Below are 23625 nucleotides of genomic sequence, written 5' to 3'. Positions count from 1 at the left end.
GGCCCCGGCTCCCACGGTGGCACCCAGTTCCAACTTTTCTGCGTGGCTGCAGGGACAACTTTGGATCCCAGGGGAAAATGGGATAAAGAGGGGGCTGAAAGTCCCCAGAAACTGGGAAAGAGGGAGAAAATGGGGAGAGGGAGCGAGCGGCCACACGCAGCTGCGGGAGGGAACGGGGGGGGGGGTGGGGTGGCAAATCCTTCTACTGCGGCGCGGCCGCGGGGAAGGACGCGCCGCCCGATCCCGCTCCCGGTGCCCCCCGGTCCCCCCCGCGGCGGCGTCGGGCTGTGCCCGCTCTGCTTTGTCACGGCGGCGGCGGCGGCAGCGCCCCCCGCCCCCCCGGCCCGGCCGAGCGCCGCGGCCCCGCCGGAGCCCGACCGCTCCCGCGACCTCGACAGCGGCCGCGGGGCCGCGCAGCTGCGGCGCTCCCCCCCCGCACTGCACCGCACAGCACCGCACCGCTGCCCGCGGTGGGGATCGGACCAGACCGGCCCCGGACTCACCTTCGAGGGCGCGGGCGGCGGGCGCGGCCAGCAGGGCCAGCAGGCACCCGGCGAGGGGCAGCAGCGGCCCCATTACCGGCGGCTCGGCGGCGGCGGCGGCGGCTCCTCACGCCGTGCTGCCCGCGGGGCGGCGCGTCCCGGGCCCGCGCACCGACATCCGCGGCGGGAGGGGGAGGGGGCGCGGGCGGGGGCGGGGCGGGGCGGGGCGGGCGGACCCTCCGGGATGGGCGGCGGCGGCGGCGCCGGGGGCGGCGGGGCGGGGACGGGGGCGGAGGGGGGGGCTGCGCGCGCCGCCGCCGCCGCGGAGGGATGGAGGGAGGGAGGGATGGAGCGCGCGCCGCCGCCCGCCTGACGTCACTGGGCTCGAGCCGTCGCCGCCGCGCGCGGGGGGGGGGGGGCCCGCACGGGGAGGAGGGGGAGTCGGGGGAGTCGGGTCCTACGCGGCGGCCGCGCGGTGCGCATGCGCTGCCGGAGCTGCGCCCCCCCGACCGGGACCGGGGACTGGTATGGGCCGGGGTATGGTATGGTGTAGGTATGGTGTGCTATGGTATGGGCAGGGGTATGGTGTGGGCTGGGATATGGTATGGTATGGTATGGTATGGTATGGTATGGTATGGTATGGTATGGTATGGTATGGTATGGTATGGTATGGTATGGGGTATGGTATAGGTATGGTACAGGCAGAATCACGGTATAGGTATGGTGTGGTATGGGCAGGGGTATGGTATGGTGTAGGTATGGTATGGGCCAGGGCATGGTGTAGTATAGGTATGGGCAGGGTCATGGTATAGGTATGGCATGGGCAGGGGTAGGCCCAGGGGGGCCATGGCAGGCTCGGCCTGCAGCACCGCAGGTCCCGCTCCCTCACATGATGCTGGAGGCGCATCCTGTGCCTCCGTGTTGCCCAGACCCCAGCTGTGTCCCTGCCTGTCCCCGCCAGCGGCGGCCGCGCTCCCCTTGGCCAGGCTGGAGACGCCACCGGGGATCACACAGGGGACAGCTGAGCCAGCACCGAGCCAGCAGCCCCGTTCGCCTGTGCCCTGCGGGTCCCCAGAGCCCCCGTGGGCAGCGGGACCGACCCCTGGGGCAAACACCCGGGCAGCACCGTGGGGTCCTTCTGCAGAGGAGCAGTGGGGACCAGCGCCAGGGGGGGAACGGCACTCAGGCCTGGGTTGGGGGAGCAGCCCTCCTGTCAGCGGGGTCCCCATGTCCGCGGTGTTGGGCTTCGCTTGCCCGACTTCAGCTCCTGAAGGAGCAGAGCTGGTCGCCCATGCTCGCCACCAGCTCCCAGCCATGGGCCAGAGGCGCTTGGCTCTGCCCCACGAGCCCACCGTGGGGTTTCAGCACAGCCCTGTGGGCTGGGGCCAGCAGCTCTGTCCCTAAAAAAACCCTTTGGTTCTCGTCTCACCAAAACATCCTTTTCTCTGCAGGGAACGTCTCATCCCGCCTCAGAGGTTTGGTAATGCGTCTCCGTCACCGGAATCTGCGTTTTTGGCTGGTCCAGACTGGGGCCACGCTGCCAATAATTGCGACATTTCAAAAGGCCCTCGGGATCCAGCTGGCTCCAGGGCCTCAGACACGACCCAAGCTGCGGGGGGGCCACCAGCCGGGGGGGTCTGGCAGCCCGGACCCCTCCATGGGCCACGACGACTGCCAGCATGCCTCTGACCGCACTGTCCCTTCTCCAGCTGCGGGTCCCTGTGGGGCCAACTGCCTCTCGCCACCCCAGCAGAGCCCCTCCTCATTCCCGTGCCCCCACAGCCGTGGCGGTGATGGCAGAGCCAGAGCGCTGACATCAGAGCCAGAGCCGTGACGTCATCCATCTGCCCCAGCACCCTGCAGTGCCACTGCCTGCGAGGGGCTGAGGCTGGGTGCTGGAGGATTGGTGATGGGGAGCAGTGCAGGCACCCACTAGCAGGCAGCTGCCTGCAACACCCCCCCGAGTGATGTCATCTGTTAAAAGAATGATGTCGCATGCCTGCCCCCCTGCCACACCCAGGTGAGGCAGCAGTGCTGGCAGAGGCGCGGGAGGGGGAGCAGCCCAGAGGCAGCTGGTGGGGGGCGGGGGGGGGGCTGCTGCTGCACCAGATGTTTGGGAGGAAGATCCAGATGTTCCCGGGAAGCTGCCCTGCAGAAGGGCCAGTGGGTGCACAGGCTGGGGGTGACCCGGGGGGGGTGCGGGGGGGTCAGAAGCACTGCTCTGTGCCCCCCAGTGCTGCGCCAGAGGCCACCCGGCAGTTGCACAGTCCCCGTGGAATGGAGGTGGCCAGGATGGCTGTGGGCTCACCAGGATTCCTCCCACACATGGCCCCCCACCAACATCCCCTGGGGGGCTCCACACAGCCCTCTCCCCGCACACCCCCTGCCCTGGTGGGTGCTGCCGGGCCCTGCTGACCCCCCCGGGGCACTGCACCCCGTGGCCCCCCCAAAGCCTGTGGGACAGAGGCCATCACTGCCCCTCGCACCTCTGGGGCCTTGTGGGGGTCTCGCCTGGGAGGGATGTGCCACCCCTGCAGCCGCCCCTCGTTGAGGGTCCTGCTGCAAAGCCCCCCCTGGGCGGCCATGCTGCGTGTCCTGGTCCTGCCGCTGTCCCGGGGAACGGGTGGAGGGACAGCTGTGATGGGGTCACCTCGATGCTGCCCTGGACTGGGATCTGGGGGGGCCAAGTGGGGCCAAGGACCCCCTTCCCCGGGCCCGGGGGGCGCCGCGCTGCTCCGGGACTGCGGAGCACCCCCGAACCGTGCCCCGTTGCCGGGGGCATGGCAGGGGCCGGCTGCCCGGGGGACCGCTCGAGCGACGGGGTGGGGGGAGACTCCCCGACCGGGGGGGCCGCGCCCCCGAGCAGGGACGGTTCACGGGCGCCGCGGCGTGAGGAGCGACGGAGCATCGCGGGCACCGGGCCCGGGGTTTCGCACCCCGCGGTCCCGCCCACGGCCCCGGCCACGCCCACGGCCGCCCCTCCCTGGTGGCACCGGCGGTGCTGCAGCGCCCCCTGGCGGCACCGGTGTGGCCCTGCCCGGTGCCGTCCCCCCCCCGCTCCGGCGAGGGGTGTCGAGACGGCCTCAGGCGCACCACCGGGCGGGCAACGGGCCCGTTCGGCCCCCGCGGGGGTACCCCCGTGCGGCGGCCCTCCCGTATAGTGTGACCCCCCCCGCCATGTGACCCCGAACGCGGTGCGCACCCCGCTCCCGGGACACCGTTCACGTCCTCGGGCCGGACCGGCGAGCATGGGGCGGGGGGGGGCGAGCGGTGGGCTTGGAAGAGCAGCACTGAGCCCAGCCATGGGGCGGGGGGGGCGATATAGGGCAGGAGCGGGGCCGGGGGTGGGTGCCCGATATGGGGGGGGCGGGGGGGGCGGGGGGGGGATGGGGCCGATGTGGGGCAGGGAATGGGCGGGTGTGGGGTCACGAGTGGGCGAAGGCGACACGGGGCGGGCGTGGGGCCGCGGGCGGGTGTCGCCGTGGGGCTGGCGAGGCCCGCGGGTGCCGTGGAGGCCTCGGCCGGGTCCCGGCTCGGTGCCGGTGCCGGTGTCGGTGTCGCTCCCGGCGCACCCCCGCGCGCACCCGCCGCCCGCGCGTCTCCTCCCCCTTCCTGGCGCTCGCCGCTTTCCGCCGGAGCGGGGCAGCCGCGGGAGCCGGCCCGGCCGCGCCCGCCGCCATGGAGTGAGGGGCCCCGCGGCCCGGCCCGGCCCGGCCGCCCCTCGCCAGCGGCGGCTCCCGCCAGGTAACGGCGGGGCGGGGGCGCGGGGCCGCGGGCGGCGGGGCGGGGGCGGCTCCCGGAGCGGCGGCCCTTCCGGCGCCTCCCAGGGCTCGGGCTGGGCCCCGCGGCGGGGGGGAGCCGGGACCAGAGCGGCGGAGCGGCCGCCGGCGTGGGAGGGTCCGCGGGGTCCCGCCGGCGGCGGCGGCGGCGGCAGTCCCTGGGGAACGGTCTCACGGCTGCCCCGGCCCCGCCGCCGTGGGGACGGAGCTCGGGGGGGCCCCGCACGGGCCGGCGCAGCGGGTCCCGAGGGGGGACCGCGGTGACAGCGTGGCGGTCCTGGCGGGCTGAGGGGGTGCGGCCGTGCCGGTGGTCGGGGGGATCCCCCCGGTGCCCCCGGGCTCGGCAGCGGGACGGGGCGGGGGGCTGCCTGGTGGACACCTCCCTGTGGCCGTGGGGCTGCAGGCAGCGCGGTGGGTCCCCCGGGGGACGAGATGGGTGTCCGGAGGGGAGCAGAGCGGCTGTCCGGCCCTGGCTGGGGTGCTTTCGGGTGGGATGGCGCATGGCCTGCGGGGCGCATGGCCTGCGGGGCGAGCGCGCTGTAGCTCGGGCCGCTGCTCCTGCTGCGGGCTGGTGGGCGTTGAGGCTGCCCTGCACTGCGCAGGTGGAGGCACAGCCTGGCCCGTGCCTGGCCGGCGCTCAGCAGTGCTGCCAGGCCCAAAGTCCAAAGCGCCCGGCTGCCGAGTGCCTGTGTGGATGCGGCCGCTGGCAGACGGCCACCTCGTTGCGAACGGTGTGCAGGGCAAAGCAAGACCTCCCAGCGGGGGCTGCGGTGGAAAGCGGCAGACACCCCCCCTCTCAGTCCCTGCGGATGGGACCCCGTGGCAGTGAGCTCCTGGGGTGGGAGCTGGGGGCTGGATGCAGCCTGGACTCCCCATGCCATGAATCACGCTGGGGCCGGGTCAGCTGGGGAAGGCCCTGCTCCTCTTCCTCTGACTCAGAGAGCTTTCACTGCCGGTGAGCGGCTGGCTACGGCCAGCCCCTGCTGCCGCCGTGCGGGCTCCAGTGTCCTCCCTGCAGCAGTGTCACCAGTGTCCCAGCAGCTGGGACGGTGATCCTGTGCCCCCGCCTTGCCAGAGAGCACCAGCAGTGGTGCCCTCCCTGGGGAAACTGAGGCACGTCAAGAGGCAGCAAGGTCTCACAGGCTGTGTACCCGCAGGGGCAGAGCTCAAGCAGAGCCCAGGTGTCCGGAGTGTCGAGCGCTGGAAAAATCTCTGAGCATCTTTCCCTGAGAAAGCCCCAGGGAATCTCTGCGCAGCGCCCGGGAGGACACGGAGGGACGTGCGTGCATGCAAGCTGCCGAAACAGCCCCTTCCCCACCAGCTGCTGGCTCTTGGCTGGGAATTGGGGAAGGCGGAGAGGACCGGTCTAGGAGTGGGGTCTCTTGTGGTCCCGGTCCCCCAGGTACGGCAGGGGGACTGGCCCAGAGGGTGGGGGGCTGCGGTCTGCTGCCAGGAAGTGCTGGTGGTTAATGAGTAACAGCCATGAGATGTACGGCAGCTCTCGCTTCTGGGATGTGGACCTGGGTTTCCCATTGCCCGATGAGTAAGCACAAAGCCCACGCTGGGAGTACGGGGGTCAGCAAGACCCCCACCGCACCCGGGCACCTCCTGCCCAACCCCCCAGCACAGGGGACCCCCAGCCCTGCCGAGGAGGTGATGCGGCCCTGCGGGTGGAGGGGGAAGTGAAAGCGGCTGCGCTGAGAGGGCTTGGGAAGGGGGAGCAGGCAGGGGGGCACAGGGCACACCCCGGGTGGCTGCTCCCCCTCTCTGGGCGCCATATCCTGCCCCGCCATCAAGCCGGAGGCGTCTCACAGCCGTGGGGTTTCCCCGGGCAGCAGCTCCCTGCTCTGCCCCGGGGGGCCCAGCTGCTCCTCGGGGTGTCAACCTCAGCTTCCCCGGCGGGGTCTTGCCTCCCTCCTGCCATCCCCCATGCTGGGCAGCCCTGGGACCTGGCAGCTCCAGTGCGGGGAGCGCGTGCTGCCATGGGAGCCTCCACTCCGGGGTGCCTCCTTGGGACACCGAGCCCCACAGCGGCTGGGCCAGTGGGAGATTTGGGGTGCATCTGCAGCGGATGCATCCATGGTGGGTGCATAGGTGTGTTGCTCAGGGAAGTGCAGCACCGGGAGTTGCAGCGGCGGCTGCCCTGGGGTGAGGGTCCCCACAGGAGGGGCAGCTCCATTGCCTGGCCTGGGTCACTGTCCCCGCCTGCTGCACTCTCCCTCGTGCTGCAGCGGTGCTAATGGAGCAAACCCTGCGGGGGTGCGGGAAGATGGGGCTTTCCTCTCACGAAAACCTCTGCGCAGCCCAGCCCCGTCTGGGGTATTGTTACAGGAGCCGGGTCTTGGCAGGGAAAGGCTTTTCTGCAGAGGAGGAAAACATGGGAATTTGGACAGGAAGGAAACAGGGCATGGCTGGGCTGAAGGAGCTGCTGTGTCTGACGCCAGGCCTGTTCTCCCCACTCGGAGCTCCTCCGAGACATCGTCCCCTGGGAGCCGGGGAGGAGGGGCACAGCATCTTCTGCAGACTCTTAGCAAATTCAGGCATGCCCGTCTCGTGTTCCATGTTGCCACTTACCAGCCAGCAGCTGCCTCCCAGAGCTAAGCAGAAATACAGGTTTTAATGAGGGGAGGAGGATGGGGATTACATCTTGAGGATCACAAAACGCGAGGCTGTTTTTCCCTCTTGTCTTGGTTCCCTCCATGCCAGCAGCCATGATCTCACTGGGGCCATGGGCAGCGCTCCCGGCTGTCGCTGGGTGCATTTCCCACCGTGCGTTGACCCCTCCAGAGTAAACTCAGTGCTCGGGCTGCGCGCTGCTGTAAATCATCAGGATCTGTTTGCTCTGGCCAGCCAAGCAGAGTCGAAAGCAAACGCGTTCCTGGAAGCCCAGGGCTTGGCGTGCCCTGGGGTCGGGCCTCTGTCTGTCCACTGCGGTTCCTCCCAGGGGCGGCACGCGGGGCTCTGCCGGGGCTGCCTGCGGCGGTGGGAAGTGGAGCACCACAGGGGCTGCACTGCTGCTGCTGGCCCTGGGTGCACTCCTGACGGGACAGGACGGGGCACAGCGGTTGTTTTGCGCTCTCTGCGACGTTGCCCTAGTGACGCTGGCTTCCTTCCCCTCGCATGGTTTCTCAAAGTCTCTGGTAGCTCCACCTCCGCCCTGCGCCTCAGCTCTTGCAGCGCGGCCAAGACCCGCGGGGAACGCGCTGCCCGCGAGGACACGTGACGCGACGCCCTGCTTGGCTGTTTGCTTTTGGGGACGGGAAGCCAGCCCTGGGCGGACAGGCTGGCCGGGGTCCCGGAGCTGCCCTGGCCCCACATCTGGGCGACGAGCTGCTGGTGCCTCGCGCCCCGCCGCAGGATCCGGCCTCTGCCCCGGCTGGGTGTGGGGGAACTGGCAGCGAGGTGCGTCAGGGCTGGGCGGCACAATGACCCCCCCCTCGTCCACTGGGCCCGTGGGCGGCGCGGAGGGGAGCCGGCTCCTGGCAGGGGCTGGAGGGTGCAAGCGTGGCGGGCAGCGGGCGGGAAGGGAATGAGCTGTCGGGAAGAGGCATGGTGTGGGCAGGACGGAGCCGGCAGGCTGCAGGCGCTGCTGGAGGGCCTGCGCGGGGGGAACAGACTATCAGGGTTGTGACGCCTGGCTTGGGGGGTGGCAGGGAACCCGTGGTCCAGGCTGGGCCATGACACCCCAGCCCAGGCCTTCCCTGTGCAGTTTCTCGTCTAACGCCTCATTCCAGTCCTCCTCTTGCTTTCCGTGAGCTCCAGAGCCCACTGTTGCTGGGGGAGCGGCTGGGGCATGCCCTGAGGGAGGCACCTTCCCCAGGGCGCAGCTGGGGAGGGTTTGGGGAGCAGCCAGGCTGCCTCGCTGAGAGCACTCCAGCAGAGCAGTCTCACCAAGCTCTGGGGTTTTGCACTCTTCCTGCTCCCAGTGGCTCTCCCATCTCTTCTGCGAGACCGGCAGCACTCGCCTGTCCCCTCTGTGTGTCCTTGTGCGTCGCCCATGGCAGGAGGCACAGGGATTCCCCGGAGATGGAGGGAGCTGAGGCACGAGTGGGCTCCTTGCCTGCCCAGGATTGCCCAAGAGGCCGATCCTGGATCAGGCTTCCTGCTCCTCCTCCTCCCGAGTAGCAGGTTCAGACGGCGGAGGGACGGGTGGCAGCTCTCACCCGCCCTCCCAGAGGAGCCATCGGCGCTCGGCCCCAACAGAACTGGGGGCTCTGGGTGCTGCAGCCCCACTCCCCATTCACGTCCCCTCTTCCCGTCCCTCCGCAGGTGACTGTTCCCAAGATGTCCCTCTGGAGCATCGTGTCCCACATGCCACCGGAGGAGTTCAGTGGCCTCTTTGCAGAGTTTCCCCGCAGCCTGCGCTGTCTCCTGGCTGACTGGCTGGAGAACCAGCCCTGGTGAGTCTCCCGGTGCCTGCGGGCTCTGCCCTGCCCCCGCGCAGTCCCATAGGTGCCCGTCACCGGCTGCCGCAGGGGGCTGAGCTGAGCTGAGCCGGGGGCAGGGGGGGCTCCAGCTTGGGCAGCACCCTACTGTCAGGTCTGAATTTGTGGGCAGAGGTGGGTGGTGGTGACGGGCCCCATCCTCAGCCCCAGGCAGGGTGGGTGAGAACATGGGATGTCTGGTCAGGAGCAAAAGGAGATGGGGCCAGAAGCAGGACCACAGCGTTGGTCCAAAGGGCCCATCCAGGAGATGGGGCTGCCGGCAGGGCCCGGGGCAGAGGGAAGCATGGCTGCAGCGTGGCCTGGGAAAGGCCTGAGGGCCCCAAACTGGATGCGGATGGAGCTCCTGGACCCGTGGGCAGAGGGTGCAGCGTCTGGGTGAGGCTGGTCTGGGACTCTTAGTGCCCATGGGGTCTGGACAGCTGCGGTTCTGTGCTTGCAGCGGCAGCAGCCGCAGGCACAGCCTGGCCAGAGCCCCTTTTTTGTGCCTATGAAATAGTAACAGCAGTGATTGATTATCCCCGCTACGGGCTCACCCAGCCTTTCCAAGGAGCTTCTCCTTTGCACAGTGCAAAGACCGGGATGCAGGTGGGCAGCAAAGCCCCCCTGGCATGGACTCCTGCCTTGCGGGGCTGTGGCCGTGCCGGCTGCCATGGCTCTCTGGCCAGAGGAGCAGTGCACAAGGCTGTGTTGTGGCGGTGGGCAAAGGGGGCCGATCCCTGGCAACACGCAGCTCAGGCCAAAGCACAGCAGTGGGGGTCATGCTGCAGGGATGAGGCATGGTGGAGGTGGGCAGGCAGCAGCTGGGTGTACACATAGGAGAGGTTTTGGGAGGTCACATCTTCTCCAGGGAATTGCTTCATCCCACTCGGAGCGTGGTTCGCCCTTGTTTGTGCAGCAAATTTCCCCTAGAAATCCAGCCAGCACTGGGTAATGCGCCAGGATGGCGGGAAGGCGGGTGTCCCCTTCCTCCCTGAAGCAAGCGTGGGGTTTGGGGTTGTACAGCGGAGGGTGGAGGATTCGTGCCCATCCACCCAACCCTTTCCTCTCTCCAGGGAGTTCATCAATGGCTCGGACGCCTTCTGCACCAGCATGGCCAGCGGGATGCTCTCGGCCATGCTGGAGAAGCTCCGCAGCGCTGCCAGCAGCGACGGGCAGCAGTGCCAGATCCTCCAGCAAATCAGTGGCATCGAGGTGCGCAGGGGCCAGGCACAGGGACCCTGGGGGCCGTGTCGCGCTGGGATTGCGGCGGGCTGCCAAGGAAGATTTGATTGTCTTATGCTTTGGGTATGCTGGTTCAAGCACCGCCCGAAGGGGCCGGGGCCACGAGCCAGTCCCTCTCCACACCTGTTTCAAGCCCAGCGCCGTCTGTGAGCAACCAGCTTGTGCGGACTCAGCGACAGGGCTTTTTGGGGCGCTTCAGAGGGGCAGAGAGGGTTTGTTTGCACCCAGGGGCTGACCCCCAGCTCGCCACAGCACTTGGGCTGTCACAGCTGCAATCATGGTTCCCCTCGACTCCCCACCCCCCCTGCCTGCCAGGCTGCCCGGCTTCCCCTCGCTGCCGTGGTCCTGCGGCCCCTTCGGTGCCCAGCATCCCCCAGGGAGCTGCTCGCCATGGCCACGTCCTCCCAGGCCCTGTGCTCGACCCTGACCCCGTGGGGAGGCTCCCCAAGAGCGATGGCCCCCCGTGGCCCACCGCTCCGCTCACCCCCGGCTGCCGGCACACAGGCGGACGCCTCCCCAGATGTTCCCCATTTTCTGCTTGAGCGTTTGATTTCTCCTTCCTCTGTGCCGTGTGTTGTGCTGCGTTTCCTCCTGCCGTGTGTGCATGTGCATGCTGGGTTTCTTTCTCTGGGCTGTTTCTCTTTATCGAGGTCTGTTTGAATTGCTCTCTGTCTCTCTTCCACCCTCTGTGATTGCAGATTTAACCCCTGTGCTCTCTCTCCTGCCAGTGAAGCTCTTAGCGTAAGGGCTGAGTGGTGCTTGCTCCCAGAGCCCCGTTCTGGTTGAAAGCCCTGCTCTTTTGGTAACAGACATTTTTAATATACAACATTTGGGAAGGGGTCAGCTTTAGTCATAACTTCTGGGGAACAGGGTGACTTTCCATAATGAGATTGTTGCTTTTTGAAATGGTTTTGAAATGGTTGTAGGAAAATGCACAGATGTTTCAGCTCAGGTGTTTTTATTTAAAATGCTCAAGAAGAGCCACCCTCCTGTGTCCCCTTCTCCCACTGTCCCTCAGCCCATAACAGCCAACCCTCATTTCTCCTGAGCTCCCAGCCACTTCTGAGTCTGTGCAGGAGCCAGGGGCTGCTCTCCGCAGAGCCAGGGGAAGCACTGGCTGTTGGTGCTGCCACACGGGCGGTGGGAGCTGGGGGCTCTCCCGTGAGATGGGTAAATGCAGGGCCGGGGAGAGGGGTGGGAAGCGGGCTGGAGGGAGACCAAAACTGGGTCTTTTGTCCCCCAAACCCCAGGGTTTGTCCTGGCAGAGCCCCAGTGCCGTCCCAGGGCTGCCAGTGCTGCGTCAGGATGTGGGGCAGGTCCTGGGGGTCGGTCATGGCCAGCACGCAATGCCACCAGGCACGCCGTCCGGCGGTTCGCTGCTGCGCTCTGCTGCTGTTTTGGGAAGCAGCTAATTTGGGAGAGGAGCGAAGGTCGGAGGAGCTGGCGTGGGGTGCAGGGAGCCGGAGCCAGCAGGGAAATTCCTCTCCCTTGTTTCAGTGGAAAGCGTTGATGCACCCGGGCCAGGGCAGCTGGGAGAATCTTCCCTGGGTGTCAGGCTGGCAGGTCTCAAGGAAATGCTTGCAGGAATAGAGAATTTGCTTTGGCTTGATTTTTTTTTTTTTAATTTGAAGTTGATTCATACTTTTTTTTATGCACAGTTTAAAGTGGTTTTAAAGCTGGAAATTAGCTCCGTCAGAACAGCCGCGAGTTGTGGTCTGTCCCACCCTTCTGGTCATGAAAGCCCAGAGTCTGACTTAGCACCGCTCGTTGTGGGAAGGGGGCCCAAAAGGCATGAGTGAGGTGGGAGGGGGCTGGGGTGTGTGTGTCCCACCCCGCTAATGCCCTGGGCTCACCTCCCCTGCAGAACACCTACCGGCGAGACCCGCTGCGGCTGGTGGCCGTCCTGAAAGCCATCCTGGAGGGTGAGAAGGCTGCTGTGCTCAAAAGGGTGCGTGGTCCCTGTCCCCCTCCCGGGGCACCCCGAGGTGCAGGGACGGCTCCGGGCCCCGCTGACCTACTCTACTCTGCTGCAGGACCGTCACCTGCCCCTCAGCTTCCACCGGCGGCAGGAGGAGCTGAAGTTCAGCCTGGGGCTGCAGCGGCTGCAGCACCGTGTCCGTGAGATCCAGGCACTGCGGGACGGCTCCGCGGGTGAGGGTTCGGTGCAGGACGGGTCCCCGCTCAGTGCAGGTCTGCTGTGGGGCACAACGAAGGCAGCGTGCCTCCCTCTGGGGTGCTGGGCAGCGCGATGCAGATGCTGGGTGCCGGCGCTAACGGGGCCACCCTATCCTTCCTCCGCAGCCTCTCTGCAGCTGAACATACGGGACCCGCAGCTGAAGTCAGAAGCGAAACCCCCAGAGAGCGTGAGTGGGGGTCTGGGGCACCAGGGGGAGAGCCGGGAGCCCTGCCTGCCGCGGAAGGGGTGAACCAGTGCTGGGGCAGGGAGGCAGTGCAGGGCTGAGGGTCTCCGTGCCCTGATGAGGATGGTGTAGGCTGCAGGTTGCTGCCAGGGGGGACGGTGCAATGCAGAGCCCCATGGCCAGTGCTGCCCCCCCCAGGAGCTGCCCACCCTGATCCTGGAGGCCATGAAAGAGCTGGAGGTGGCCAAGCAGCAGGTACTGAAGAGGATCCAAATCTGGAAGAGGCAGCAGCAGCTGGCGGGGAATGGGGCCCTCTTTGAGGAGAACCTAGCTCCGCTGCAGAAGAGGTGAGGTGGCATGGGGCAGAGACAGGGGACACGGACCACGTCTCCTGCCCCCTCCGCTGCCCTGGGAGCGAGGAGCCCGCTGGCCCGAGGGGCTCTGGGAGAGTTGGTGGTCCGGCTCTGCTTTGGCTGAGGGTCTCCTTTCCCTGTGGTTCCCTGTGCAGGTGTGAGAGCCTGGTCGAGGTTTACTTCCAGCTGCACCAGCAGGTGATGGCGGCGAGCACGGAGCTGGGGGCTGAGCTGCTGCCCCGGCTCCTGGAGCGGTTCAACGAGGTGTTATCCAGCCTGGTCAAGAGGTAATGGGCTGGGGGGGCTGTGGTGGCAAAGGGGCAAAGGGGGTCTGCAGAGGTTGGTGGCAGAGATGGCGGCGGTGTTGTGCCCAGCACCATTGTCTCCGCTTGTCCCCCAGCTCCTTCCTGGTGGAGAAGCAGCCCCCGCAGGTGCTGAAGACCCAGACCAAGTTCCAGGCGAGCGTCCGATTTCTGCTGGGCCCCCAGCTGCTGAAGGCATCGGCCAAGCCCTACATGGTGCGGGCCGACATGGTGACAGAGAAGCAGGCACGGGAGCTGGCGCTCAGTGCCTACAGCAACACCCTCAGGTGAGCGACCAGCTGGGCAGTGGGGGCATGAGGGGGTGGCTGCGCCACTGCGCTGTCCCTAACCCCCACCTCTGCCCAGCGAGAGCACAGGGGAGATCATGCATAACGTGGTGGCCCTGGAGACCAACCCCACCAGCGGGACATGCTGCGCCAACTTCAAGAATGTTGTGAGTGCCACCAGCGAGAGGCCATATGGGGGCTGTGGGACGGGCTGGGGGCTTCGCTGGGGTGCCGGGATGCCTTGAGGCAGGGCTGTCCCAGGGCGGGGGAGTTTGGGGGTCCCATGGCCGGTGCTTGCCCAGGGGTGATGCTCGGCTCTCCACTCCCTAGCTGCTGAAGAAGATCAAGCGCTGCGAGCGGAAGGGGTCTGAGTCAGTGACGGAAGAGAAGTGTGCCGTTCTGTTCAGCACCACCGTGGCCCTGACCCCCAGCAACCTCTCCGTCCACCTCCAGGTACCGGCCTCTCTCCCACGGGATGGGGCTGGGCAGCGCTGAGCATTCCCCCATGGGATACCCATGCCGTCTCCCAGACAGTTGGGTGCAGAGCCTCACGCCGGGCTGGGACAGTCGCAGGGCAGCCAGCCCCCTTTCACTGGGGGTGGCCTCAGGGCTGAGGGAGGTCCTCTCTCTGCCCCCAGGTCCTGTCTCTGCCCATCGTGGTCATCGTCCATGGGAACCAGGACAATAATGCCAAAGCAACCGTGCTGTGGGATAACGCCTTTTCTGAGATCGTGAGTGCCACGAGCTGGAGGGAAAGGGCCACAGGGCAAGGAGAGGAGCTGCTGGGATGCCAGGATTTGGTCTGGCTCTGGGATAGGGATGGCCGGATGGCAGGCTGGAGCAGGAACCCCGGCACACGGGTGGGATGCGGCAGGCTGGGATGGGGCAGCGGGAGAGCTGCTGTCCTGATGCCGTCCTGCCCTGCCACAGGACCGGGTGCCCTTTGTGGTGGCCGAGCGGGTGCCCTGGGAGAAGATGTGTGATACGCTGAACCTGAAGTTCATGGCAGAGGTGCAGACCACCAGGGGCCTGCTCAAGGAGCATTACTTCTTCCTGGCCCAGAAGATCTTCAATGACCACAGTGCCAGCCTCGACGACTTCCAGAGCCGCAGTGTCTCCTGGGCCCAGTTCAACAAGGTTACTGGGAGGGCTGGCCAGGGTGGGCAGGGGCCGGAATAGCTCTGGAGAGTCTCACACTCTCTCTGTGCCCCAGGAGATCCTGCCCGGTCGGGGATTCACCTTCTGGCAGTGGTTTGATGGAGTCCTCGACCTCACCAAGAGGTGCCTCAAAAGTTACTGGTCAGACAGGTGGGTGCTCCGGGGCCAGACCTGGTGAGTCCTGGTCCCAGCCCCCTGCCCTGGTGCTGGCCCACTCTCCTGTCTGTCCATCCCTCCAGGCTCATCATTGGCTTCATCAGCAAGCAGTATGTGTGCAAGCTTCTGAGCACGCAGCCTGACGGGACCTTCCTGCTCCGCTTCAGTGACTCGGAGATCGGGGGTGTCACTATCGCTCACGTCATCCGGGGCAAGGACGGTGAGATGGGGGGACAGCGGCTGCTCTCAGTGATGCGAAGGGGAGGTGTCATCTTGGCCTGGGGACATTGGGTGTTATGGGGACCTGTGCTGTGTCTCCCTGCAGGCTCCAGCCAGGTGGAGAACATCCAGCCCTTCTCTGCCAAGGACCTCTCCATCCGGTCCCTCGGCGACCGCATCCGGGACCTGGGGCAGCTCCGCAACCTCTACCCGAACACCCCCAAGGACCAGGCATTTGGGAGTCACTACAACAGTGAGTTGGGTGGGAGCAGAGGTGGGCACTGGGCTCCACACCTGCCTCCCCAGCAGTGCTGTGGGGAGAAGTGGGGGGGGTTAGGAGGGAAGAGCGGTTTGCATCCCACCCAGGTCCTGCTGGCCCCAGAACTTGCAGGGGCAACCAGTGCTGGCCAGGAGGATTGTCCCCATGCTGGGGTGGTGCTTCATTGATGCTTCTCCTCTCTGAGCAGAAGAGCAGACGGGCAAGGATGGCCGGGGTTACGTCTCCACCGCCATCAAGATGACAGTGGAAAGCGAAAGGTAGGTGTGCATGAGAGGCCGTGGCCATGCCAGAGGTGTGTGCCCCGGGCCAGGGCTCGCACAGAGCTCACCGGGCCAGCATGCGCATCGCCACTGGGCAGGGGGATTTCTGACTGGGCAAAATGGGGATGTGCTTGTGAGCGAGGAATCCCCCCTGGGTATCCCCTGTGGGTATCCCGAGCTGCAGCAGAGCGTGTCTGTGAGCGCACCACCCTCTCCACGAACAAGCGCTGACTTGCACACGTGCTTCTTCAGAGGCTGGACCTTGCAGCGCATGAGTGCTGACTGTGCTGATGGGGACGATGTGCTTTTGCAGGGACCAGCAGCCCCAGAGTGCTACGGGCCCCCCCCCTGAGGGCCCCCAGGCTCAGATGTTCAGCCTGCCCGTGCTGCAGCCCGAGTTGCACCCTGAGAGCATGCAGTCGGTGCTCAGCCCCATCTGGTGAGTGCCCGGCTCTGTGCCCAGACCTGCTCTGGTGTGGGAGGGGGCTGTGGTGGAGAACACCCTGGATGCTAACCCCTGCATGTCTGCGCTTGCAGCGCCCCTGCTCCCTTCTGCCACCAGCCCATCCCCACAGGCTACCCCACAGCTGAGAGCAACATGGACATGATGGTCTCCAGCAACCTCGGGTCCTCCTTCCCCAGGTACGAGCAGTGCTGGTTCAGGGTGGGGGACAGGGGTGGGCCCCCCACCACCCCCAGGCAGGGCCAGGTGGTGTTTCCCCCACCTCTGAGTGCTCCTGCTCCTCCTCCCCCCAGCACATCACCGATGCTCTCACCATCCCTGGTCATGGACCCTGCGCTGCCCCGCTGCCAAGACCTTGCCTTCAGGAACCCCTTGTAAGTCCTGGCACACGTCCAGAGAGGGGCACCCTGCTTTGCCCTCCCTCCTCCTGACTGTGCCACAGCCCCGGGGTGGGCAGACCTGCGGGGACCTCCCCCAGCTGACTAGTGCTCCCTACAAGGAGACCCATCCTAGCCCCCCCCAACCAAGCACTTCCCCACTATGCCTTGGGGGAAAGCACTCTGGAGGCAGGGAGGTACCCGGTGGCCTACCTCAGCCCCCCCTTGTCCTTTGCCCCCCAGGCCCTTCATGCCCAACCAGTACGTGACGGGGGAGGCCTCGCAGCTGCTCTCCGGGGGCCCCTCGCCGGAGCCACGGGACGAGGAGATGGCCGAGCTGGCCCCATTCACGCCGATGGTGGACCCACCACTGCAGAGCTCACCAAGGTGGTAAGCATGGGGGGGGGGGGGGGGGGGTGTCAGCAGGGGGGCCTGGTGGGGGGCTGCCCAGGGTCACCCTGCTGCCTCTCTTCCCAGGATGCCGCCCAGCATGGACCTGCCACCCAGCTCAGACTTTGACCAGTTCCTGCAGGAGATGTCCCTGGAGGGCCCCCCACTGTGCCCCCCCTTCACACCCCCCCTGCAGCGCAGCGGGTACCCTAGTCCCAACCCCTCTTGCTGGGGACTGGGGGAGTCGCGGTGGGATGACAGCGTCCGGCCAGGGCACGCATAAGGAGGCTGTGGGGCTGCTGGAGGGGGACCTTGGACTGTGCCCCCCCCCTCAGCCTCGTATGAGTTCCTGGACTTGGTATGACTTGTGCTGGGGTGGAAACTCTGGCAGGGGAGGGGGGAATTTTCCGGGGGGGGGGGGGGAGGGGGGGGGGGGGCAGCACTTTGGTAATACTCTGCCCCCCCCTTGTGTATACGCTGCACTTTGGAGTACGGAGCCACTGCTCGCCCACGCTGCCACTGGGGTCCACAGTCCCGGGAGGGAGCACAGGGGCTCCGACCTGCGGGGGGGTACCCGCAGCCGAGCGCGGTGCCCCCAGCCCACGCTGCCGCGCTCGGCCCCGTGGGGGCCGGGATGAGTCAGCTGCGGGGGCGGGAGGCGGCAGCGGGAATCACGCTGGGGCGGACGTGCCAGCCCGCTGCGTGATGGGGCCCCCCCCGCCTTGGGGGGAAACACACTGCGACCCCCTGCACTGGTCCGGGGGGAACAGACCCCTCGCACACATGCAGTCGGCGCTTGCTTTAGGGTTTGTGAGTTGTCGTCTCCCCCCAGCCTGGAGCAGGGCCGCGGCAGGGAGAGGGAGCTGGGGGGTGAGGGGGGGGCATGGGGGCAGGAAGATAAGCCATAAAATAAAGTTTTATTCCAAAATAACAAAATAAATAATCTACTGTACACGTTACAAAGGAAGAGTTGCTAATGCTCTAAAAAGACACCACACAGTCCTAAGGGGGGGTGAGGTGGGGTGGGATGGGGTACCCCGGGGCTGGGCACAGCTCGCAGAAATGGCTGGGGCAGGAGAGACCCCAAGGGGCTGGGGGAGGGCAGGGGGGGCAGCACCACCCCAGTGCCCATCAAATGCCGCCTGCTTCGTGCTGGGGGGGGGGGATGTGCACACATGTGACACCCCAAAGCATGTGTGACGCCCCATGGCCCAGGGACCATGCATGGCAGTGCGCGCAGGTAATTGGGGAGCAGGTGCAGGGGGTGCGTGCGGGGGAGAGGGGTGCACCACCGCTGGTGCTGAGCTGCGGTTGCTGCGGGGGGTATTTACAGCCGAAACGCTGCACGTGGGCGATGCGGTGCTGCGGGGGGGGTTTGGGGGGGGGGGGGGGTCGTAATGCGTGTGCACAGTGCGCTTGCACGTGCATGCTGCAGGGAGCGGGGGGAGGGCTGGCGGCTGGAGCGTGGGTGCTGCGTGGGTGTGCGCGGGGCTGTGCGCCGGCACTGTGTGCCCGGCGTGGGTGGCGGCACTGACGTGGGAACACGCGGTGCTGCACGCGGCTCCTGTGCCGGCGGTGAAGCGTGTGTCCCTGCGCGGTGATGGGGGACACAGCACGCTTGTCCAAAGCAGCCCGGGGTGGGGGGAGGTCAGCATGAGGGGTGAACTGACGGCTGGGGGGGGGGGGGGGGGGGTTGGGCAGCCCAGTGCGGGCAGGGGGGTCTGTACAGGGGGCTCAAGTCCATCGTGGGCTTCCCAGCCCTGGGGGGGTGTTGGGGGCCCAGAGCCCAGTGGGGACAAGGGTATTGCTGCTGCGGGGAGGCGCATCCCGCCGCGGCTGAGGTAACCAGAGCATCGGTGCGGGAGGGGACGGGGCCCTGGGGGGGCTGTGGCAAAGCCCTCACCAGCTCCCCACACCCGGAGCACCCCCACTGTGCCACCGGCACCCGTTCCCCCAGCACGTTATTGCTTTGTTAATGGGGGGGGGGGGGGGGGGCTGCGGGGGCCTCACTGCCGGCTGGTCTCCTGCTCCACCTTGATGGTGCCGCGGGGAGGCTCCGGGGGGGCCGGAGCACCCCGATCTGCCAGCCCGTCCTCGAACTCTGTGGGGAGAGGGGGGAGATGGCGTCAGGGCACCAGTTCCGTAGGGAGAGGGCATCCATGCCATCAGCACCCCCCTGCCCATGGGGAAACCCCCTCCCTGGGCCCTGCGGGGGCTCACCTGGTCCCGGGGGCTTCCCCGGCAGGCAGGGGCTGAGCCGGCCCACGCGCTCGTGCGAGACCAGCCGGGCCAAGCGCAGCCCCTCGTCCATCAGCGTCTGCTGCAGGATGTGGCGGCTCCAGAGGCCGTGGGGGGGGAGGCCGAGGGGCACATCAGGGACCACGCCGGGTGGCGGCGTCAGCCGGGGACAGGCCCCTGCTGCTGCGGAGAGAAGGGCGAGAGTCAGTGACTGTGGCAGGGGGGGAACAGGCCACCCCTTGCCCATGGGCACCCCAGGAAGGGAAGGGGCCCCCACTCACTCACCCTGCAAGTGGCCGTCAAGGCTCTCCCCGGAGAGGCTGGCTGCATCCTCCTCCAGGCTGGCTCGGTACATGGCCCCGGGGGGTTCCGGCCCCACCGGCAGCGGCAGCAGCTCAGGGCGGCTCTGCTCTCCCACCTGCCAGGGGCGTGCAGGTGAGTGCAGGGCACCCTGCGTGGATCCCATCCTGCATGCGCAGGCGGCACCAGCCCTGTGGTCACCACCCTGAAGCCCCTCACTGCCTGCCCCAGCCGGGGCAGGCAGCCCTGGGCACGCTGCACTGTCCCGCCCACACGTGGGCGAGCGCCTGCCCACGCTCACCGCTGCGCACACCTGCACCCCTCTGCATGCGGGTGTGCACACCCCCCCCATCCCACACTCATGGGTGCACACCCACCTCCTGCTTGAGCCGCTTGGCCACAGTGGCTCCGCTCTCCTCAGGATGCGCCCTGCGTGGGGGGAGACGAGGCTGCGTCAGGCACGGGGGCAGCTACGCAGGGGCCCCACGACAGGCATGCCCGCCCGGCCTCCCGCCATGCTGTGGGCAGCACCAGCCGCGGTGGCAGGCGTGGGCGGCTGCCGGGGCAGGGCGGTGCTGTAGGACAGCACGGATCATGACTTTGGTGCAGATGGAGCCGGGGGTGGCAAAAGGGGGGAGCACACAGAGAAAGAAGGGAAAAGGCAGCCCAGCCATGGTATCGGTCAGGCAGGAGCTTTGGGGGAAGGGCTGAGGGATGGGGCATCCCCCCCAGCGCCTGGCATCCCCACCATCACCTCCACCTCCCGCACCTCTGAGGGCAGGCAGAAAACAGCCAATGCGAGGGAAAGGGGAACTTGGGGCCGCAGGGTCCCCTCCCCATCCAGAAGCGCCAGGTTGTGGTGCGGATCAATGGGTGACACCAGACACGCCCCCCCCGGGCCTGTGAGGAGGGGGTTTGCCAGGTCCGGGCTCACCTGGTGACCTTGAGTGAGGACAGGTAAGTGCTCTCCCGCGCAACCTGCCGCGAGAGCGAGAAGAGCTCGACGCGTCGCAGCAGCAGCGAGTTGTCCCGCAGGCAGAACTGGGCAGCTGCCTCATTGATGATGAGCTGGGGGCAGAGATGATGTGTGAGCAGGGATGGGGACGGCAGTGCCCACGGGACCCCACAGCAACAGTGGCATCTGCTCCAGGCAGGCAGACGCCTGGGAGGGAGCAGACCCCGTCTCCCACCCCCTCCTGGACCCTCCACCCCAACCTCCTCCCCAGGCCAGAGCCCCTCCACTCCCTCCACCTCCAGAGCCGCCCCAGCCTCCACCCGGAGCCAGCACATCCCTGGGACCTTCGAGCACGGACCATGCCACGCCGCGCCATGCCGCCCACCTCGTGCAGGGTGAGCTGCTTGCCCTCACGGCGCCGGGCCTCGCCACGGCCATAGATTGCGCTGTGCCGGCGGATCTCCTCCTCCTTGTGCCGGTCGCCATCCTCCAGCTGGAAGATGTGCCCCACGGCCTTGGCCAGCTTCTTGTTGAGCTTCATCAGTGCCCGCAGCTCGGCCTCGCCGCCCCGGGGGCAGCTCTGCAGCAGCCGCTCCACGCTCTCTGCCACCGTCCGTGCCAGCTCCGGCTCCAGTGCCTCTGTGCCCACCGGCTGCTCGCTGCCGCTCCCGCCCGGGGAGAAGGGGGGACCCCCCGGCTCCTCATCCCCACCACCCTCTGACTCCGGGGTGCTCCTTCCCGGCCATGGCGGGGCCGCCGACGGCGACAGCTTCTCCCCCGGCTCTGTGGGGCTGCGGGCTGGGGGCGTCCCAGCACTGCCACCCCCCTTGCCTGCAGCCTCGCCGGGGCTGGCATACCCGTTGCTGAGCGCCTTGCGCCCGCCAGCCTCGGAGAGCTTGAAGAGGGGGATGCTGCTGACAGGCACGGCCGAGACGGGCTGGCTGAAGAGCCCAGGGTTGGAGGCCCACTCGCGCAGGGCCTTCTGGAGGCGGCGGACGTGCAGGGGTTTGGTGGCCATGCCCACCAGCGCCATGATCTCCAGGAACTCCTCCTCACCCGCCTCGCAGAGCTGCTGCACATCGTCCCCCCCTTGCTGGATGAAGGTCTCGTAGTAGCCCAGCAGGTTGGCGCGCTGCAGCACCCGGTACAGCTGCAGCTCCCCCAGCGTGCGGGGCAGGGCCATGGCGAGCCTGTGGGACAGAGGGGATCACGATGGGGGACAGACAGATGGACACGGAGGAGAAGCCCCCTCCCACTCTTCAGCCCATGTGCCCAGGGGTACGGGGGGGGGGTGCGCTCCGGGGGGTCGGGGTGACATGGAGCATTTCAGGGTCCCCGAACCCCACGGGGTGCCTGGGCCCAGCTGTGCTCCCCGGGATGGGATGGACCCCGCAGCCACAGCTCCCCCAGACACGGCATGGACGCAAGTGGGGCCCCCCTCCCTTCCTCCTCTCCCCGCCCGGCGCCGTGCCCAGCCCCCCCGCAGCCCCCCGCCCCCCCGAGCCCCCGCGTGGGGCCGGACCCGCGCCCGGGGCTGCCCCAGCCCTCCCCATCCCCGACGGCATGGGGCCGATGATGCGCCGGTGTCCCGGTCCCGCCGGGGCCCCCCGCCCCCGGGTCCCCCGCCCTGCTCGGTGCCCCGGACCCATCCAGCTCCCCGCCCCGCCGCGGTCCCCCCGCGGTTCCTCCCGGTGCCCCCGTCCCCTCCCGCCGCCCCCCGGTCGCTCACCGCCGGCTGGAGCCGCCTCCGGCTGCTACGCCCGCCCCGTCCACGGCAGCCGTACGCCCCGGAGGAAGGGGGGGGGGGGCGGCGGCGAGGGCTCCGGGGACGGCGCTGCACGGGGGTCCGGGGCGTCCCGGGGCTCGGGGGTCCCGCGGCCGGGCCGGGCGCGTTCGCTCCGCCGCGCCGCGCCGCTTCTGCGCGCCGCCCACACGGGCGGTACCGTGAAATAGCAGCGGCCCCGGCTGCGCCGCGGCGTGGGAGGCCCCGGGGGCGGATCCCGCGGCTGCCGCCCCCGCCGAGCGCAGCGCGGGCGGCCGCGGCGGGGGGGAGCGGGCGGGGGCGGTGGCACCGGTTCCCCCCCCCCGGGGTGGGAGGCGCAGCGGCACCGGGGGGCGGAAGGGGGTGATCGGGGAACCGGCGCTCTGCACGGCGGCACCGGGGGTCCCGCAGCCCGGGCAGCCTCCGCGGGGAACTGGGGCCGGTGTCCCGAGCGGGGAACCGGGGCGGACACGCGAGGCACTGGGCGTCGGGGGGGGGGGGGGGACGACCCCCCGGAGGCAGCGCCAGGCGGAGGGGACATGCGTCGGGGAGGTCTCCGCGCCCCGGGGTGGACCCGCTCACTGGACCCCGTGCCCCGGGCCGTCCCCGCGGGACACTCGCGGTCCCCCGAGGGTGCAAGGACCTTCACCGACACCCCCCCTCCCCCCAGCTGGGGTCCCGCGGGCGGCAGCCAGGGGCGGCTCCGCTCGCAGCATCCCGGTTCCTGTAGCAACCAGGCACGGTTGCTGCTGGGCGCCGCTGTCCCCGTTACCCCGCCGTTCTCCCGGCTTTCCCCCCCCCCCCCCCCAAACATCCCACTCCTCCCCGGTCCCGGGCTGCCAGAGCCCCCTGCGGAGGGCTGGCACTGTGTGTCTCAGCCCGCCGGTCTCCGGCGGACACAGGCTGCTATCGGTAGGCTTCAGAGTGAACACCGCCACGGCGCAAGACCGGGCCCCACAACAGCGAGACCGGGAGCAGAGGGAGGAGGTTTCTCGGGTGGGGAGGTGGACGCTGAAGCCCCCCTGCTTGCAGCACCCCGGGACCCGCGAGAGGGTCACAGCCCCCGCCCCGTCTCCGGCCCTGCGTGGCTCGGCGCTATTTATACCGCGGCTGGCACGGCCGGGCGCCTGGCGTGGGTCCAGCCGCCCCCGCACGCTCCTGCCCGGGGGGAGCCGTGGCGGGGCCCGGGCACGTCCCCGGAGCTGTCGGGGTTCAGCCGGGCCCCCCCCCCGACGGGCACGGTGCCCGACGCGGGAGTCCTGTCCCAGCCCCCCACCACCGCCCCCCTTACCCCGGCCGGCTGCCCCCCTCCCACGCCCCCCCGCAGCCAGGCGTCCGGCGCGGCGGGGCCGTTCCCAGGCCCGGCGCTGCCCCCGGCTGACGCACATCCTCCGCCCACGGCCCCGCCGCTTCCCGGCTCCACCGCCCACGGCCCGGGGAGGGGGGCGGGGGGGCCGCCCGAGCCCGCTCCCCGCCCACGGGCGGCCGGCGAACCCGGCGTCCTGGCGCCCGGCGCCCCACGGGGAGGGACCCACGCGGCGGGGGAAGGGGCGCACCCTGCATCGGGGAGACGCGAGGCACGCACGGAGCCCCCCGGCCCTGTCCAGCCGCCCGTGGGGTGCAGGATCCCCCCGCTGCCGGGGATTGCCCCGGCCCCATGAGCCCTCCCCGGGCTGCCCCGCTCCCCACGGGGGGCCCGCCTGCCCCCAGCCGGGCCCGGGGCGGGCGGGGCCCCACGGCCGGAGAAAGGCTCCTTGTCCCGGGCGTAAGCGCCCACCCGCGGCCCGGCCGAGCCGCCGCCACAGCGGAGCCCCGGCCCCGGCGCAGCAGGTCTGTGG

The 23625-nt window shown here is 68.8% G+C and overlaps 3 protein-coding genes across 4 annotated transcripts in view; 1 reads left to right on the top strand and 2 right to left on the bottom strand.

The window, feature by feature from the left end:
- The window catches only part of LRP1 (LDL receptor related protein 1), an 89448-nt gene extending 88846 nt beyond the window's left edge, over positions 1–602 (bottom strand). Inside the window, exon 1 of the mRNA XM_082496382.1 lies at positions 504–602. Within this exon, the coding sequence (XP_082352508.1) occupies positions 504–576 (73 nt within the window). The 5' untranslated portion in view covers positions 577–602. The remainder of the gene's footprint in view (positions 1–503) is intronic.
- Positions 603–4138: 3536 nt separating this feature from the next.
- STAT6 (signal transducer and activator of transcription 6) lies at positions 4139–16917 on the top strand. Of its 2 annotated transcripts, XM_082496502.1 has the most exons (22): positions 4139–4226; positions 8531–8661; positions 9759–9897; positions 11792–11875; positions 11961–12078; positions 12229–12290; positions 12486–12634; positions 12796–12927; positions 13041–13229; positions 13309–13396; positions 13560–13682; positions 13868–13960; positions 14160–14366; positions 14443–14537; positions 14627–14763; positions 14869–15015; positions 15230–15299; positions 15616–15741; positions 15840–15944; positions 16059–16139; positions 16386–16532; positions 16620–16917. In XM_082496502.1, exons 2-22 carry the CDS (start codon positions 8546–8548, stop codon positions 16813–16815), a joined length of 2604 nt encoding a protein of 867 aa, XP_082352628.1. In that variant the 5' UTR covers positions 4139–4226; positions 8531–8545; the 3' UTR covers positions 16816–16917. The 2 variants fall into 2 exon arrangements, with proteins under 2 accessions (XP_082352628.1, XP_082352627.1); XM_082496501.1 differs by lacking the exons at positions 4139–4226; positions 8531–8661; positions 9759–9897 and adding an exon at positions 9933–9990.
- A 1621-nt stretch (positions 16918–18538) lies between these two features.
- Positions 18539–22503, bottom strand: NAB2 (NGFI-A binding protein 2; the record flags this gene model as incomplete). The annotated part of the gene is given in 10 exon segments (XM_082496305.1): positions 18539–18633; positions 18753–18953; positions 19056–19188; positions 19448–19499; positions 20005–20138; positions 20411–21215; positions 21755–22076; positions 22079–22178; positions 22180–22365; positions 22369–22503. Coding segments are annotated over 10 exon segments (2163 nt in total).
- Positions 22504–23625: the final 1122 nt, after the last annotated feature.

Source organism: Vanellus vanellus, assembly GCF_965231255.1.
Source record: "Vanellus vanellus genome assembly, chromosome: 28".
NCBI classification, from domain to species: Eukaryota; Metazoa; Chordata; class Aves; order Charadriiformes; family Charadriidae; genus Vanellus; species Vanellus vanellus.
The sequence above is the reverse complement of the archived record's forward strand: the minus strand, read 5'-3'. Positions and strand labels throughout refer to the sequence as shown.

Excerpts from the sequence above, each read along its gene's own strand:
- STAT6 (XM_082496502.1), top strand. The coding sequence starts at position 8,546 with ATGTCCCTCTGGAGCATCGTGTCCCACATGCCACCGGAGGAGTTCAGT. Across the intron at positions 12,079-12,228 it reads ACTGCGGGACGGCTCCGCGG|CCTCTCTGCAGCTGAACATA; the intron begins GTGAGGGTTCGG and ends CTTCCTCCGCAG. Across the intron at positions 16,140-16,385 it reads CTTGCCTTCAGGAACCCCTT|GCCCTTCATGCCCAACCAGT; the intron begins GTAAGTCCTGGC and ends TTTGCCCCCCAG.